Source organism: Rhamphochromis longiceps, linkage group LG12 (assembly GCF_057381845.1).
Source record: "Rhamphochromis longiceps isolate RC_006_pf linkage group LG12, R_longiceps_female_GT1.1, whole genome shotgun sequence".
NCBI lineage: Eukaryota > Metazoa > Chordata > Actinopteri > Cichliformes > Cichlidae > Rhamphochromis > Rhamphochromis longiceps.
In genome coordinates this window covers 44,185,240-44,199,968 of record NC_140568.1, presented here as the reverse complement: position 1 = coordinate 44,199,968, position 14,729 = coordinate 44,185,240, and the positions used below count along the sequence as shown (strand labels likewise).

The window sequence follows — 14,729 nt, the reverse complement described above, 5'->3', positions numbered from 1 at the left end:
CTCTGAGGACACTTTTCTGGTCCCTGCACCTCATAAGAAGAATTGTATTGAATTTTAAATTGTGTTTTTGAGTCAATATTTTTAACTCGTGTCTGGAGAGAGAGAAACGGGAGGCCTGCAGAATGATGCTTCTGTACTTCCAGCTCTCTCCCCCGCATTGTTTCCTCCCACTGGATCCCAGGCCTTCTGGGGAAAAAAACCAAAAAGCAGGGTGTGGAGGGACAGGGACCTTACAGCCTCCAGCCTGGCACCAGTGCATATCTTATCAGCCAGCCTCTGCTTGGGCTCAGCAGCAGACCTGTCCGTGTGCACACGTCTTCTCTGGGCAGGTCCAACAGTTATCAGCACTCCTTATTGCCAGGACCCATGAGCCAGGACAAGCAGAGTAAGCAGGTACCGGATTGCAGCGGACCGATGTCCCCCAAAGTCAAGAAATCCCCCAGGATGCCCAAGTGCTCCCGCTGTAGAAATCACGGATACGTGTCTCCACTGAAGGGACACAAGCGCTTTTGCAACTGGAGGGACTGCCAGTGTCCCAAATGCAAACTGATCGCGGAAAGACAGAGAGTCATGGCGGCCCAGGTAACTCAGTTTAGGCGCCCGTTAGCGCGGCTAGCTGCAGCTGAGAACAAAACTGCTTTTTAACACCAAGCCAAAGGTTTTGTGACCACACACAGCCACACAGGCTGTTTGGGACTTTCTATTTATGTCTGTGGACTTTTAAACCCTGTTTGCTGCGGGTGAGTCTGTTCATTAGTAATAACCACCCAGAAAGCAGCTAGCCAAGTTCGTACAGAGCTAACAGTTAGCTGCCTGACGGAGCTAAAGTTCAGGGTTAAAATGTTCCAGCAGCTGCTCACATTTATAAGATACTTACAAAAAGCAAAATGAATTCATTTGTAACTTTGTAATTTAAAGTGACAATTTAAGAGTTTGTAAAATAACATTTTAAATGTATTAAGTTACTAAAAATAACCACGTTTTTTTTCCTTTCAAAGAATATTTTTGTTGGTTCTTCCAGTATTTCCCCCACATTGATATCTACTGTTTTTTCTTTGAGCTTCTTTAAATCCATGTTGTTGATTCTGCTCTCTTTTTTAATGATCTATCCTGTAAAGAACGCTTTAATAACTGAAGTTTATTGTCTTTTTTAAATAGACTGTATTTAATCCTATTGAAAACCTTTTTTTTTTTAGCAGGAAACGCAGCAAAATTTAGAAATCAGTGGCTTTTAAAGTCAGTAGTGCTGGATAATTTCCTCATTTTCTAAAGAACAGATGAATAAGTTGGTCTAGCGTGGTCAGGTGTGTGAAAACTGATTTGGAAAACTGTTTAAAAAAGTTATTTGGAATTTCTGCTTGAAAGTGACTCTTACAGAGAACTGATACTAACAAAATGAGCAGATAAAGAATTAAAATGTCTTTTTAACTGGGTAAAACATCATGTTTTACTCGTGACCCTGAGATACATCGATGCACAGAGCTGTCAGTTTACAGAAAGCTGAGCTGATCACCTGATTGATTACACCAATCATTGATTGATTGTTTGTTAATTTATTTCAAACATGTAAACAATATACAGGTACATTTAGAAAAGAAAATAAGAGAGAGAAAAAAATACTATACAAAAATCAATACATTTCAATATTGCTACCATTCTGATTCATTTACACGTTGAAAGGGAAGAAGTACACACTTATTTGATCCCACCCCTTTGCCATAAATTATCATTCAATATTTAGTCAGCTTCCTTACTGATATAATTTGTAATAGAAATGGTGAACAGATTTCTAATATACTATATCCTGTACATCTTTTAATAGAGACATTCACATAATTTCAAGATCATATTTTTATAACTCTTTTTGAACTGTTTTGTGTTTGGACGTTGCTGTAATTCCATATTCAGACTGTTCCACAGTTTCACTCCATGAACAGAAACACAAAAGCCTTTTCTTGTAGTACGGACCTTCCCTGTTTTGAAGTTACAAAAACCCCTTAAATTATAACTTGCTTCTTTTAAAACAAACATACTCTGAATATTACCTGGCAGTTCTTTATTTTATGCTTTGAATAAAATTTGTGCTGTTTGGAATTTTACTAGATCGTCAATTTTCAATATTTCCTACTGCAAAAACAGTGAGTTTGTATGTTCCTGTAACCTGCAGTGTGGATGATTCCGACTGCTTTTTTTGAAGAGTAAAAAGTGACTGTAATGTTTTATAGCTGTTGCCCCAGACCTCTGCACAATAGCTTAAGTATGGTGAAACCAGTGAACAGTAGAGAATATGAAGTGATGTTCTGTCGAATACCTGCTTTGCCTTGTTTAGTGTTGCAATGCTTCGTGATACTTTGGCATGAATATATCTTACGTGAGCTCTCAGTTAAGTTTTTCATCTGTTATTACCCCCAGAAATGTATTTTCACTGACTCTTTCAATATCAACACCATTTATTTGAATCTCAGCATTTGTATTTAAACGACTATTTCCAAATAACATAAGTTTAGATTTATTTAAATTTAATGATAATTTGTTTTTATCAAGCCAGAACTTGACTTTACTTATTTCATATCCTCCAATAAATTCTGCAGATCATCACCAGAGCAAAAAATGTTTGTATCGTCAGCAAAGAGAACCATTTTTAATGCTTTGGACACTTTACAGATGTCGTTAATGATGTTGAATTTTGGGGGGTACACCACAAGCAATGTGCATACATAAGGAGCAACCACCATTTAATTTCACAAACTGCTTCCTCTCACTAAAGCGACCCCTCTGACACCATAACGTTCCAGTTTTCTTATTAATATATCCTGATCTATAGAGTCAAATGCTTTTGTCAAGTCTCTGAATAACCCAGCCACATATTGCTTTTTCTCTATGGAATTTGAGATGTATTCTATTGAATCTGATAGTGCCAATGATGGTGATCTGCTTGATCTGAATCCGTACTGACTCTCGGTGAGTCGTTTATCTATAAATTTTTCAGTCGGTTGTTAAACAGTTTTTCAAGAATTATAAACAACAAAGAGCTGCTGGTTTCATCTCGCTCAGCAGCCAGGAGCGTGTTTTCAATAACATCTTGTTTTATGGCGATATCAACAGTTTATCTGCACACAAACAATCTTATTATTGTCTAATCAGGTGTAATTACAATTTTCAGACGAGCCTCTGTTTAAATCTGTTCTGGGAAGTCAGCAGATAAGGGCAATGTTTGTTTCATGCTCTCGGTTCCTTATCAAACCTCTCCTCCCTTCCAGGTTGCCCTGAGGAGGCAGCAGGCCCAAGAAGAAGAGCTTGGGATGTGTAGTCCAGTGTCTCTGTCCGGTTCTGAGATGATGGTCAAGAATGAAGTTGGAGCAGACTGCCTGTTCTCTGTGGAGGGACGGTCCCCGACACCTACCAGCCACCCCACCTCTGCTGTCACAGGTAACCTCGTGTTACATGGACCTCGTCAGATTTTGTTGTGTTATGAACCTTATTATTAGAGATCTCCAGTGTTTTTAGTTATTAAACAAAAACAAAAACAAAAAAAATGCTATTAACGTGTCAAGTGTCTGAAAAAATTCCAGTTAATTCTCTCAAAGACACCTTTTCACCTGTGAGGTCTGGACACAGGTCAGTGTTACTGCCTGCACTTCAGCTGCTGGTCTGAGAAGCATCCACCTGCCTGCACTTCCTCCTTCTCTGTTGTGTGCCTGTCTAGATAAACCAGTTACCCCTCAGTGAATTAATGTTGTTGCTTTTTTAAAATGTTAATTGGTGTTATTGCTAATCCAAGGCTGAACAACATCCTGTGGACTGAACACGTTTCTAGACGAGAACAAGAGACTCTGTGATAACAAAGGACACTGGAAACTTGAAAATATGTCCTTGAGTTTTTCTTCCAGGTTGTGTGGAAGCTGACACAGAAGAGTGTTTCGCTGATAACGCTTAAATGTGATTTTGGGTCAAGGCTGCTCTTATCTTGCACTTTGTATGTTTGTATGTGTGTTCCTTTTATTTTGAGGGAACGGGGGGGTAGAGATGAAGATTGAGGTATAAAAAGGAGTGGAGCACTGTGTGGAGCTGCTGATGGCAGGAGTTGGGACAGTAAATGTGATCATGTTTGGCTCCAGTGGTGCACAGTGTCTTCCCTGTGCAAAGATCAGGGTCTGCCTGGGAAGAATGTGTCCTTGCTGATAAGAAACGTACAAGCGAGAGTGAGTAATGATGACTTAATGGTCATCTTCATCCTGAAAAATGACAATTTTATGTTTGACACCAAGTACAGCTGTCACCTGAAGATGGAGCTGTTGGGCAGCATGTTTCAAAATGAACTCTTTCTGTCTCCTTTAATGATCTGAACAAGTGTAACTTAAATACTGAGAGAAGTTAATTGTTACATTTTAGCATCAGTAAAATGTGAGACGGGCTTAATGAGACTTGTTTCCTTGTTAAAATTGCAACAAAACACAAACACGAGCGTTTGAAAACATCCTGAACATCATATGTTAAATTACCTGACAGTGCTGAAACAACCAGCCACAGACTTCACTCTTCATCCTCTCGGTCTCATCGTGTTTTGTTTGTTTTTGTGTCCAGGGACCCGCTCAGCATCGTCCCCCAGCCCATCAGCCGCTGCCAGGGCTCATACCGAGGGACCGTCTGACCTCCTGCTGGAAACCCCCTATTACAATTTCTACCAGCCTTCGCGCTACCCCACCTACTATGGAAACCTTTACAACTACCCGCAGTACCAGGTGAGCCACAGCAGCGACAGTCAGTGTGATCAGGAGCTAATGAAGGCGTGAGCGTTGGTCCTGCTTGTTGGATACGTTGATTTGACAGGAATTTTAAACAGCTGGGTGAGCTCGGCAGGACAAATCTGTCCGTGTGCGTCAAGCTACAATTCATAATCGTATTACTTTAACCCAGTTACATCAAACGTGACCCGCTACAGGGGATTAACTGCTGTGGCTTCAAATATAAAAGAACCGCTTTTGTGTTGGAATGTTCTTCATGTTTAGGAACAGGTCTGCACATAGTTTATTGTTCGCGTAGCAGCAAAGCCTGCAAAGCAGCATGTGAGAAATTCATGTCACAGAAACGGGAGGTAAGCGGCTTTACGGCGCTTCAGTCGGGAAAGGCTTCGCTTTCACGCCAACTTATCACGAGAGTGTCGTGTTTCTCTCAGACAATCACTGGTGTTAAACCAGTGTTAAACTGGTGTTAAATGATCCTCATTTTAAATGAGTGTTGGTTAGATTGGCACTGATTTGTTATATATGTAGACAGTCACAGCCCAAAAATACTTGTAACTCACAGTTTTGATTATGTTAAACTGATATTTTAATGTCTAAATTCCAGCCTCTTGTTGGGTTTGTGGCTATAAAGAGATCTCACAGGTCTGCTTCACTAAGTCAGTGTGCAGGCTACACTGCTTTTATTTGCCAGTTACTTTGGACTACATAAACAGGAAAGCCTAAATCTGAAGTTGCTTTGCATTTAATCCTCTGGGGTGTCTTCACTCTGTCAGTAGGTCTGCAGCTTCTCAGTCCTCCAGGTCATGGCAGTTTTAAGTGCTTGAACTGAAAACAGCTGGAGTATTTTGATCATTAGGATGTTTCACCCGTCATCCGAGAGGCATCTTCAGTGCTCAAAACTCAGGTAGTTTTTCCCCAATGCAGAGGCCAAAAGGTCGATTCTGTTCATCTTCACGTTTACATCATCATCATCATCCAGGTGACTTCTTCAGTCTCAGCTGACTGCAGGTTTCAACCTTATAAACGTACATTTGCATAATGACTGAAACCAGCCCACTGAAGGAACAATGGGCTGGGAGATCAGTTCATTGATCATTAATATGCAAATCATCATGAACATTGATCAACAACCACTGATCAAGTCAGCTCAGACTGAAGAAGTCACTTGGATGATGATGAAACAGATGAACAGAATCAACCTTTTGGGATTTACTTACCTGGATGTTTGAGCCTGAGCATCAAGACACCTAAATGCAGAGGTGTCAGACATAAGGCCCGGGGCCCAGAATCAGGCCACCGCTGACTCCAGTCTGACCCAATGGATTTTTTACAGCGCTTCTTATTAATAAAGACCTACCCCATGACAGGGCTGTATGACCAAAATCTCATATCCCGATATAAGACATCTATCGTCCGATAACGATATAAATCACGAAAATGTAACATTTTCTGTAAATTCTGTGAATCTCGGGCAGCTCGACTTGTATGAAGTGTTTCCAGCTGCGTGTCGTGTAGCTGGAGTCGAGTGTTTTAACTGATGCATGAAACGATGCATTTTTAGACATAAGTTGTAACGGCCGCCGTTTTCTTTGTATTTATTACACGGCGTGCGGCGGGGAAAAGCCTGTTCTAAGGTTTGCGTCTAAGGTTTATTTTTTAGCACCTGGCGGCTCTTTTTTGCTTCTCATCCGTAAACACTCTGCATCTTTCACGTGATTCAGCTTATTTTGAAAAGTCTCAACAGGATCTTGAGCTTTATTCTGAAAGGTTTATGTGGAAAATAAACAAGCGGACACGCGATGGTTTTATTGTCGTTGTTGCTAACGACAACGCATAAAAACAGGTGCTTGTCCGTCTGTAGTGGTTATATTAAATATAAGAGAAAGAGAGAACTTTAATAAATTAATATAGACACTACAGTGACCATCAAAACAATGAAAACAGTTTATTTTGCGACACCACGAAACAAACGATAGCGTAAAATGAAACGATAGACGTTTTTATATCGTTATATCGAACAGCCCTACCCCATGATCATTTATACTACACCACAGTAACTCAGTTAAACATACGTTTACGTGACAGAAAAGTTTAGTTTTTTCAGTGTTTAATATGAAAATGTTTCTTTTTTAATTCACAAGAATTAATTTCTTACAGTTTAAGCCCAAAGAGTCGTGTTGATTATACCGTCATGTATCTGAGATGAGCTAAAGTTGAACTTTCTCACTTTGGGGTTTCTGAGGGTGCAGTTAGACTTCTTTACACTGACAGAACGCAGAGTTTCACTGGTCCCGCCCCCTGAAGCTCAGAGTGGGCCTACCATATAAAATGAGTTTGACGTGCTTGCCTTAGTGGTCACTTTATAGTATGTTACAGTCCTGCAAACCCAGAGGATAAAGATGTGTCCAGTTTCTGACTCCAGGTCCGCTGCCTCGCTCTTACTGCGCTCAAGTACAGACCTCTGTTTAAATCACTGAAATGAATTTGGGGCTGATTATACTGGATGTTTACTGCTCGGTCAAAAGAAAAGCGATGAAAATCAATCCAGTGTTAAATCATCTTTAAGGATACTTTAGTGAACTAAAGGTGTCTAAAAACAGAAACCAGCTGTGAAAAATAAAAATCAACTCTAGACTTTGGATGGCTGCAAATTAACTGCATTCACAAAGTGTTTGTATCCAGATAACTGCTCTGAACTTATGTATAGAATAGAATAGAATAGAATAGAATAATCCTTTAATTGTCCTGCAGGGGAAATTTGGTTCTAAAGGCAGCAAAAAAACACCTATACAAGCAGAAGAGGACACAGGACGGAGACACACAAAATTGTTACATATTTCCATCATGGACAATCGTTACCAAAACAGTTCTGTGCTGTTATTAAAATTAAAGTACAGATAAATGGCAAACCCAGCTGTAGTGTGCAAACAGAGCAGGATATGAAAGTTTAAATAGTTAAGAATATTTAGAATAATTAGAAAAGTGCAGATTGTGTGTCGTACCTGTGCATTAAAAAGTAGACGTGTAACTTCCAATAAGTTAGTGTATATAAACTGAGGAAAGTAGTTGTAACAGTAGTAGTTGTTCGGTTGATTAGTGGAAATTTACTCCACGACTAAAAACATTGAACCCAACACTGAAACTAACAAAGCTGAACCCAAAGCTCTTAACGAGTAAACCAAAACAAGCAAACCTGCTGTGGAAAGAGAAGAAAAGTGAACAGATTTCAGAACAAAATAGAAATAAAAGCTCTGATGTTGCTGTATGTTTGCTTATTGTAATCACATTACATTTGAAAACAGCCCCAGCTGATTTCTAACAGAAGCCGCCTGATGAACGATGTCTGTCAGAACAGTTTAAAGGACTAAATGAGGGACAGTGTTCATGTATGAGACTGATGAGGAACTTGAACGTGTCCTGATGGAGAAGGTTCGACGTCTGTGTTCAGGAAATGTAACCGAGCTCCGTCAGTGATGCATCAGCGTGTCCTGTACTCATATAACCGTATACGTGGTTACACCCAGGTCACAACTCAATTGAAAAAAGTCAGCGCTGATGGTAAAAGAGAGAGCAGGGCACACACACACACACACACACACACACACACACACACACACACACACACACACACACACACACACACACTAAGCTTATGCATGGAGCAGATTAGATCTATAACTCTCCTGCGTTTGTGTTTTTATGAAGAACATTTGTACCCCTCTCTCCGCCCTCTCCTTCTCTCTCAGTTGCCCCAGTAGCAACGTCTACTTTTGGGGTCACTGCCTCCGCGATCCTGCCCGCGCACAGCAGAGCCTGAATTGCAAAGGTTAATGGTATTGTCTGTCGGCAGAGGAACACACCGCTATGCCTCAGCGCCCGAGGGAGAAAGCCAGCACATTAATGCTAATCAGTTAGCGCTCTTTAGCATAATTTGGCCATCCGCTTTTGTGATTTATGATATTTTCAGTGAAGTTGTCAGGTTGAGAGGGCTACGTGCTGTGGTTATTCAATATCAGAGGCGGATTTTTTTTGTATTTGTACGAGGAGCTGATTTAATGAAGATGAGTTTTAGAGCAGCAAACACTCAATAAATAATATCTGTAAGTAGAAAGGTGGGATGAAATAGTTCATTGCCTGATTTTAACATTTGGTTAAAGAGAAAGAAAGAAGGAAACCGTTGTGTGTCTCCTTTACCCGTCCTAAACCTCCAGTTCAGTGAGCTGCATTCAGATTTTAGTATCCCAAACTGAAGCGAGTCCTTGAGTTGCTCACTTTAGATTTTGTCTCCATATTTGATGCTAAGCAGTTATCGCTGTCCTGTTTCTGCACGATGCAGAGAGCACGCCTGAGTCAATGCAAGCCCAACAGCCTTTAACTTTTCATTCGTTGGGGTTTTTCTCAAGGTGTCCCTTTATAAATACAACATCTCATTGTGAGTGCATAAATGACACTATGCACATCTATAAATCTGTTGATGCTGACAGAGGTGATGGCAAAGGCGAATCATCATTAACTGTGGATGGATCTACTATGAAACTTCCAGAACTAAGAAATAAATGGTTTTCTTCACTGTGAGGCAGGAAACTCCTGACAAAGTGTGTAACAGGAGAAAAATCTGTACAGTTCACCTTGTTGCTGTAGTCGTGGGCTCACGGTCAGAATAATCTTGGTGGCTCATATACATTTTTTAATTTAAACACTGGTTTTCAGCCATGCATCCATATTCTGCTGCTGATCTGAGAGGCAGCAGTCTAAGCAGGGACCTCCTCGAGCGCTGAGGTGTCACCAAGCTGGCTGAGAAACATAATCTGACCAGTGTGCCCGAGGTCTTCCTGTGCTCTCCTACTGGTAGGACTATGATTCCTACGATGCCCAAACCACCTCATCTGGTTTCCTTATAGAAGAGTAGCAGCTTTACTCGGAGTCCCTCTCAGGTGACGAACTACAACTACTGCTGGATGGAACAGGGTTCACTCTTAAATGAGCTGTGGGCCCCTGCTGGCAGTGTCGTCTCATTGGAGGGTCACTGTAGTGTTCAAGTGTACAAAAGAAACAAACAACCACAAATGTTTGTTTGGTACCACTGCTTGCATCCACGACCGTAGGCGAGGGCGGGAACGTAGACGGAGCAGTAAATCGACAGCTTTGATTTCACACTCAGCTCTCTTCACCGTAAAGATGGGTACAGCGTTCAGATCCCCGCGGACTCCTGCTCCTCTCTCCACCCACTTGTGAACCCGACCCACAGATACTTGAACTCCTCCCAAACACACCATTTTGTGGCCTCTGACTTTTCTTGCCAGCTGTTTCACGCTTGGCTGCAAACCCTCCAGTTTAAGCGAGAGGTCACTTCCTGATAAAGCCAGAAGATCGGCAGAAAGCACAGAGGTGATCCCGAGGCCACCAAGCCAGAAACCGCCGGCCACACTTTGCTGCGCCTGGAAATTCTATCCATGAAAGTTACGAACAACAAGTTTCAAGTCAAACTTTGTTATTTTTTATATTTCTGCATCTGCTTTTTGCCAGTTTGTTTTCGTCTGTTCTGTTTTTATGTTTTGTTGGCACTTCTTAACGCCTCACTCATGACTGAGGTGAAATATGCATTTCCCTTAAAATCATTAAGCTAATGCGTCATAATAAAGTGATGCGCAGGTCCTGAGCTCTTCCCACTGTAACACCAGAGGAAACAATGTGGTCTTTATCAGTGGAAGGCCATCTGCCTCCTCCTTTTCTCCTGTGCACTCAGTGATGCTTGGCTGTCATGCAGGTGGATGGTGATAATATAAGGGTAGTGTAGAGCTTCCAGACAGGAGATGGTGCCAGATAAGAAGACAGGCCCTCTCAGGGAGGTAAGGAAGCCCCTCCTTAAGGACTCAGCAACTTATCTGGGTGGTTCAGAGGAGGCACTGTAGGTCTGTGAGCAAACCGCAGCGTACGGCCGTCTTACACGTTTGGCACAAGTTGTTACTGATGTCATGGTGATAATGGTGGCTTTCTCTTCACTCACCATTTATTTCAATATTAATATCAGTGCTGTCTGACATGTGCCTTGTTTAAATCGCTTTGGTTGGTACATCCAGGTGTTCTCCAGACTGAGTGCAAATAAGGCAAAAACTGCACACGTGATCTGTCCACTGCTGAAGCAGGACCACAGGAGAGCCGATGCTGCACGCCTGACCCGACAGGCTGATATTGAGACGCATGTGCACGTCCAGTTTGTAGCAGTGGCCCTTGTTATATTTTAGTCTTGACCACAGAACTCGTAATATTTTAAAGAAATGCTGCTTTGATGTTAAACTGCGCTTTGCAGTAAAAACTGAGCAGCAGTTTCTTCATTCGCTTACAGGCCTGCAGACTGTTACTGAGGGCTGCTGCTGGCCTGCAGACCACGCTTTGAGAACCATGCCCCCTTTCCTTTAACAAACAAACACCTTTATACAGAGTACAACATGTAGTGAAATTCTTGTGTCCAAGCTGCAGACAGGCTGCAGACATAGCTGCGGGAGTTTTGGGGTTTTTTTTGCGTGGGGGGTCTAGCCAGGACCCTTACTGGATACCGGGTGGGAATCAAGCTTGTGACTCCCGTTCCAAAGGTGTGTAGTCTTACCACTACACCATCCAGCTTCCTTCCCTCCACTTGAACTGGAGTCAGCTGATTCAGGCACAAGTGTGCAGAAAAAAAGGCGCCTATGATTTTTCCTGCTCATCCTTCATGCAGATCATTAAAGATTTGCAATGCAAACAGCAGCACATTTGTACCTGTAATGGCGTTACTGAATTTAGTACAATAACGGGTTAAATTACTGCAAAAAAAAGTTTCATGCGTGCATGTGGAAAAGATTAAGAAACAGCAGCGCGACCTCTGCACAGACCTGAGCGAGCACCAGTGAGAATGATAGCGGGCTGCAAACCAGCATGACTGAAGGCAGCCGTGGAGACGTTACTGCAGGTTAATCGGACACTTTATTAGATTCATCAGTAAGATAGAAGAAGGGTATCAGCTGGCACTGCGATCAGCTGATCAGCCTGGAATTAAAGTTAAGCTTGACTGTGTGACTTAATTCAACTCTTATCACTGAAGGACATGTTTTTGTTTCTGTTTCCAAAGTTTGATGCTTTAGGTGAGCGTGTTAGGGTGAAGCTGCACTTTGACTGACGAGGACACACACAGTTTATTTATAGCACATAATCATAAACATTTGGAATGAAAACCTACACTGTTCACAGAAAAACACAGTAAACTGGAAATAATCTGATAAAGCAGTGGTATTCAGATTTCTCCGGGCATAACCACGTGGTCGGTGTGAATAACCAGCCTGATTATGGTCGCGTGTCTGAAGGACATCCCAGGCAGCTGTTATCATCTGGGTGTTTTGAGCTGCTTTCATTATTTTAACCGACACATTTTGAACCTGTTTGTGATCATTTCTCCTGACTTCTTCGTTGGTGTTGCTTCCAGCTTCAGCTTCCCATTTATCACTCCATAACCCCCCACAGCTTTGTGAAAGCCTGATTGGTGGCTGGTGGATCCAGCTGCTGTCGAAGGTTTATTAATCATCTGTGGGGAAAATATGTTTGAACACCATTTGTCTCTTTGTGTGAGAACACCAACACTGAGCTAATTTAAAGTCCTGCTTTTTACAAAGTGGCACAAACTATCACCTGACTTGATGACAGGTCAGATGATGTGGACAGTTAGCTACACACTGTGGCATCGTGCTGAACCCGGGGATGTGCTCGCCGCCTCTGGATGTAAACGTATGGAAAAACTCAGCCTCGGCGAGCAACTTTGCCAGTTTTGTTTGGTGCTCCGTGTGTCCCGCTTAACCATCAGCGCGGTGCACTTTCAAGACTCCAGTTCCAATCTGTATTGTATTTTTCACGGCCTAATACAGGAGCCGAGTGTAGCTTAAATAACAGTTTATAAAGCTGTCGCAGAACCGATGGTGTGGACAATACGGGTGACGTATTACAGCCTGACAGAAATCAAATTCCATAAAAATGAAATTGAAAACCCTCAGCGAGGCGGCCTTGCTGCTGAGTAGACAGCTCGTTTTAAAGTTTTCAGAGGACTGAGGAAAGCCAGCTCTGGGTGTTGCTGCCCATTTTGAGAACAAGCCGCGGGCCTGTGAAATCACACACTGCTAATTTTCTGTCATATATTATTTTACGGCTGTATTTCTTTCTGTCACTCCGAGTTGTTAAAGTGTTGCCTGTGAAAATCTGATGTATGAGATGAAGGATTTTACAGTCAGAATCTGTGAGTGGACTCACACAACAGCGGCGTTTATATTGTATTATAAATATATCCAGTGGTGGTGTTAGCGGGCTCTGATGTTCTGATGAAAGTCATAAAGCCAGTGTAAACCACTGTAACCTCACAGAGCTGCAGGAAATAAACTGTATTTTATATAAAACCTTTATTTAAAGTGCAGATCTTAAGATCATGTGACCCCAGTAAGGCGCATAGCCTCTGTTGAACCAACGGCTGGTGTTTGACTCACAGAGCAAAAGTCACAGGAAAGACTTTTTAAAGCCGGAACAGTTCTTTGTTCTTTTGAACAGTTCCCATGAAAATCTCCAGTTTTTATCAGCATGTCTTTAAGCTCAGTTTTTTAATTCATCATGTAGCTACCAAGATATCAGCTCAGACGGAAACTATTCAAACACCTCAGAAAGAAATCCCCTTGTGTGCAGCTAAGATTTCAGTGTGAGCATTTAAGATCAGGACATTTTTGTCGTTAGCAAAACCAAATGTAGACTGATGTTAATTTTAGCTGTTTGCTAATCTGTCATTATCGCATTTATAACAAACAATTAAAAAGAAGCGACAGAAACACCCTTCAACTCTGTTATGAGTGATGTTGTATAGTTTGTCCACCAGAGGGCGCTCTGCAACTTCCCCAATAGCAACAAACATGTTTGGAACCAACAACCAGCTGATCCAAGAGTAAACAAGCAGATAAATAACTGCACACAACAAATGTTACAGATCTGTTTAGGTTTTGTTTGTCTGGAGGCAAAAAATATATATTTAATATCATATTTAATATCCGATAATTAAAACATTTTGTTTCTAGTCTCGTGTTTTTTTTCTGTCGTCATCTTGTCATATGATGGTTTTGTTTCTGCCCAGCGGGGACCCCAACATGAACTTTTATGGAGAGCTATTTAATCCTCATACCACACCTTCAACCATGGGTCAGCTCCTAAATATGAAGACTGACCTTAATTCAGATCTTTGGTGGATTAAGGAGGACCTCCAGGCCTCCACTTTCTGGACCTTTGCTGTTTATGCAGCAGTGTTTGTATGTTTTCAATCTAAAAGTGCCTGTCTTTGTGTTTTACTTGCATAAAGCAGATGCCTCATGGCGATGGCCGCCTGCCCAGCCACAACGTGTCGTCTCAGTACCGCATGCACTCCTACTACCCAGCAGCCACCTACCTGACTCAGGGCCTGGGCTCCACCACCTGTGTGCCACCCTTCTTTAGCCTGGATGACAGCAATAACAGCTGCTCTGAGACCATGGCAGCCTGTGAGTGACACACAACAACACACTTCTCAGGCTCCATAAACCTTTACCCAGACTTTTATCAACAGTACATGGAAGGGAGGATTGCACTCGAATCCAGAGCGCCATAAAATGCACTTTTTACTTTGACTAAACTTTTTTCCTTCCTGCTTCTGATGCAGTTCTGTGAAAGCAGGTCTGACCCGAGCGTTTCTGAAGCTACAAAGTTAAAAACAGTACTGCTCTGTTTCTTTTTGGCATGTTTAAAGATGAAGTAGATTTGATCCCCTGATCTCTGCAGCTCTCGATTTCTGGCACTTGCCAATCTCAGACGCTGATCTCTTCTTAACGTAGCTGCTGACGGAGGTGGCTTGGATTTTGTGCCTTTCTCATGCCTGTGAATGTGGGCTCATCAGATTGTGTGTGTGTTGCTTCACATGTTCAGCACAGTGTTTTTGGAATTTGTAAAGAC

At 42.0% G+C, this 14,729-nt stretch overlaps 1 protein-coding gene across 3 annotated transcripts in view; it reads left to right on the top strand.

Annotated features, from left to right (window-relative positions):
* Window positions 1–360: 360 nt before the first annotated feature.
* Window positions 361–14,729, top strand: part of dmrt1 (doublesex and mab-3 related transcription factor 1) — a 34,140-nt gene continuing 19,771 nt past the window's right edge. Inside the window, exons 1-5 of one of the 3 annotated variants that reach the window (XM_085426499.1) lie at window positions 367–582; window positions 3,261–3,429; window positions 4,585–4,742; window positions 14,104–14,281; window positions 14,451–14,453. In XM_085426499.1, the coding sequence (XP_085282625.1) occupies window positions 367–582; window positions 3,261–3,429; window positions 4,585–4,742; window positions 14,104–14,281; window positions 14,451–14,453 (724 nt within the window). Of the gene's footprint in view, window positions 583–3,260; window positions 3,430–4,584; window positions 4,743–14,103; window positions 14,282–14,450; window positions 14,454–14,729 lie in introns of all 3 variants that reach the window. The other 2 variants (XM_085426500.1, XM_085426498.1) reach the window with 2 other exon arrangements.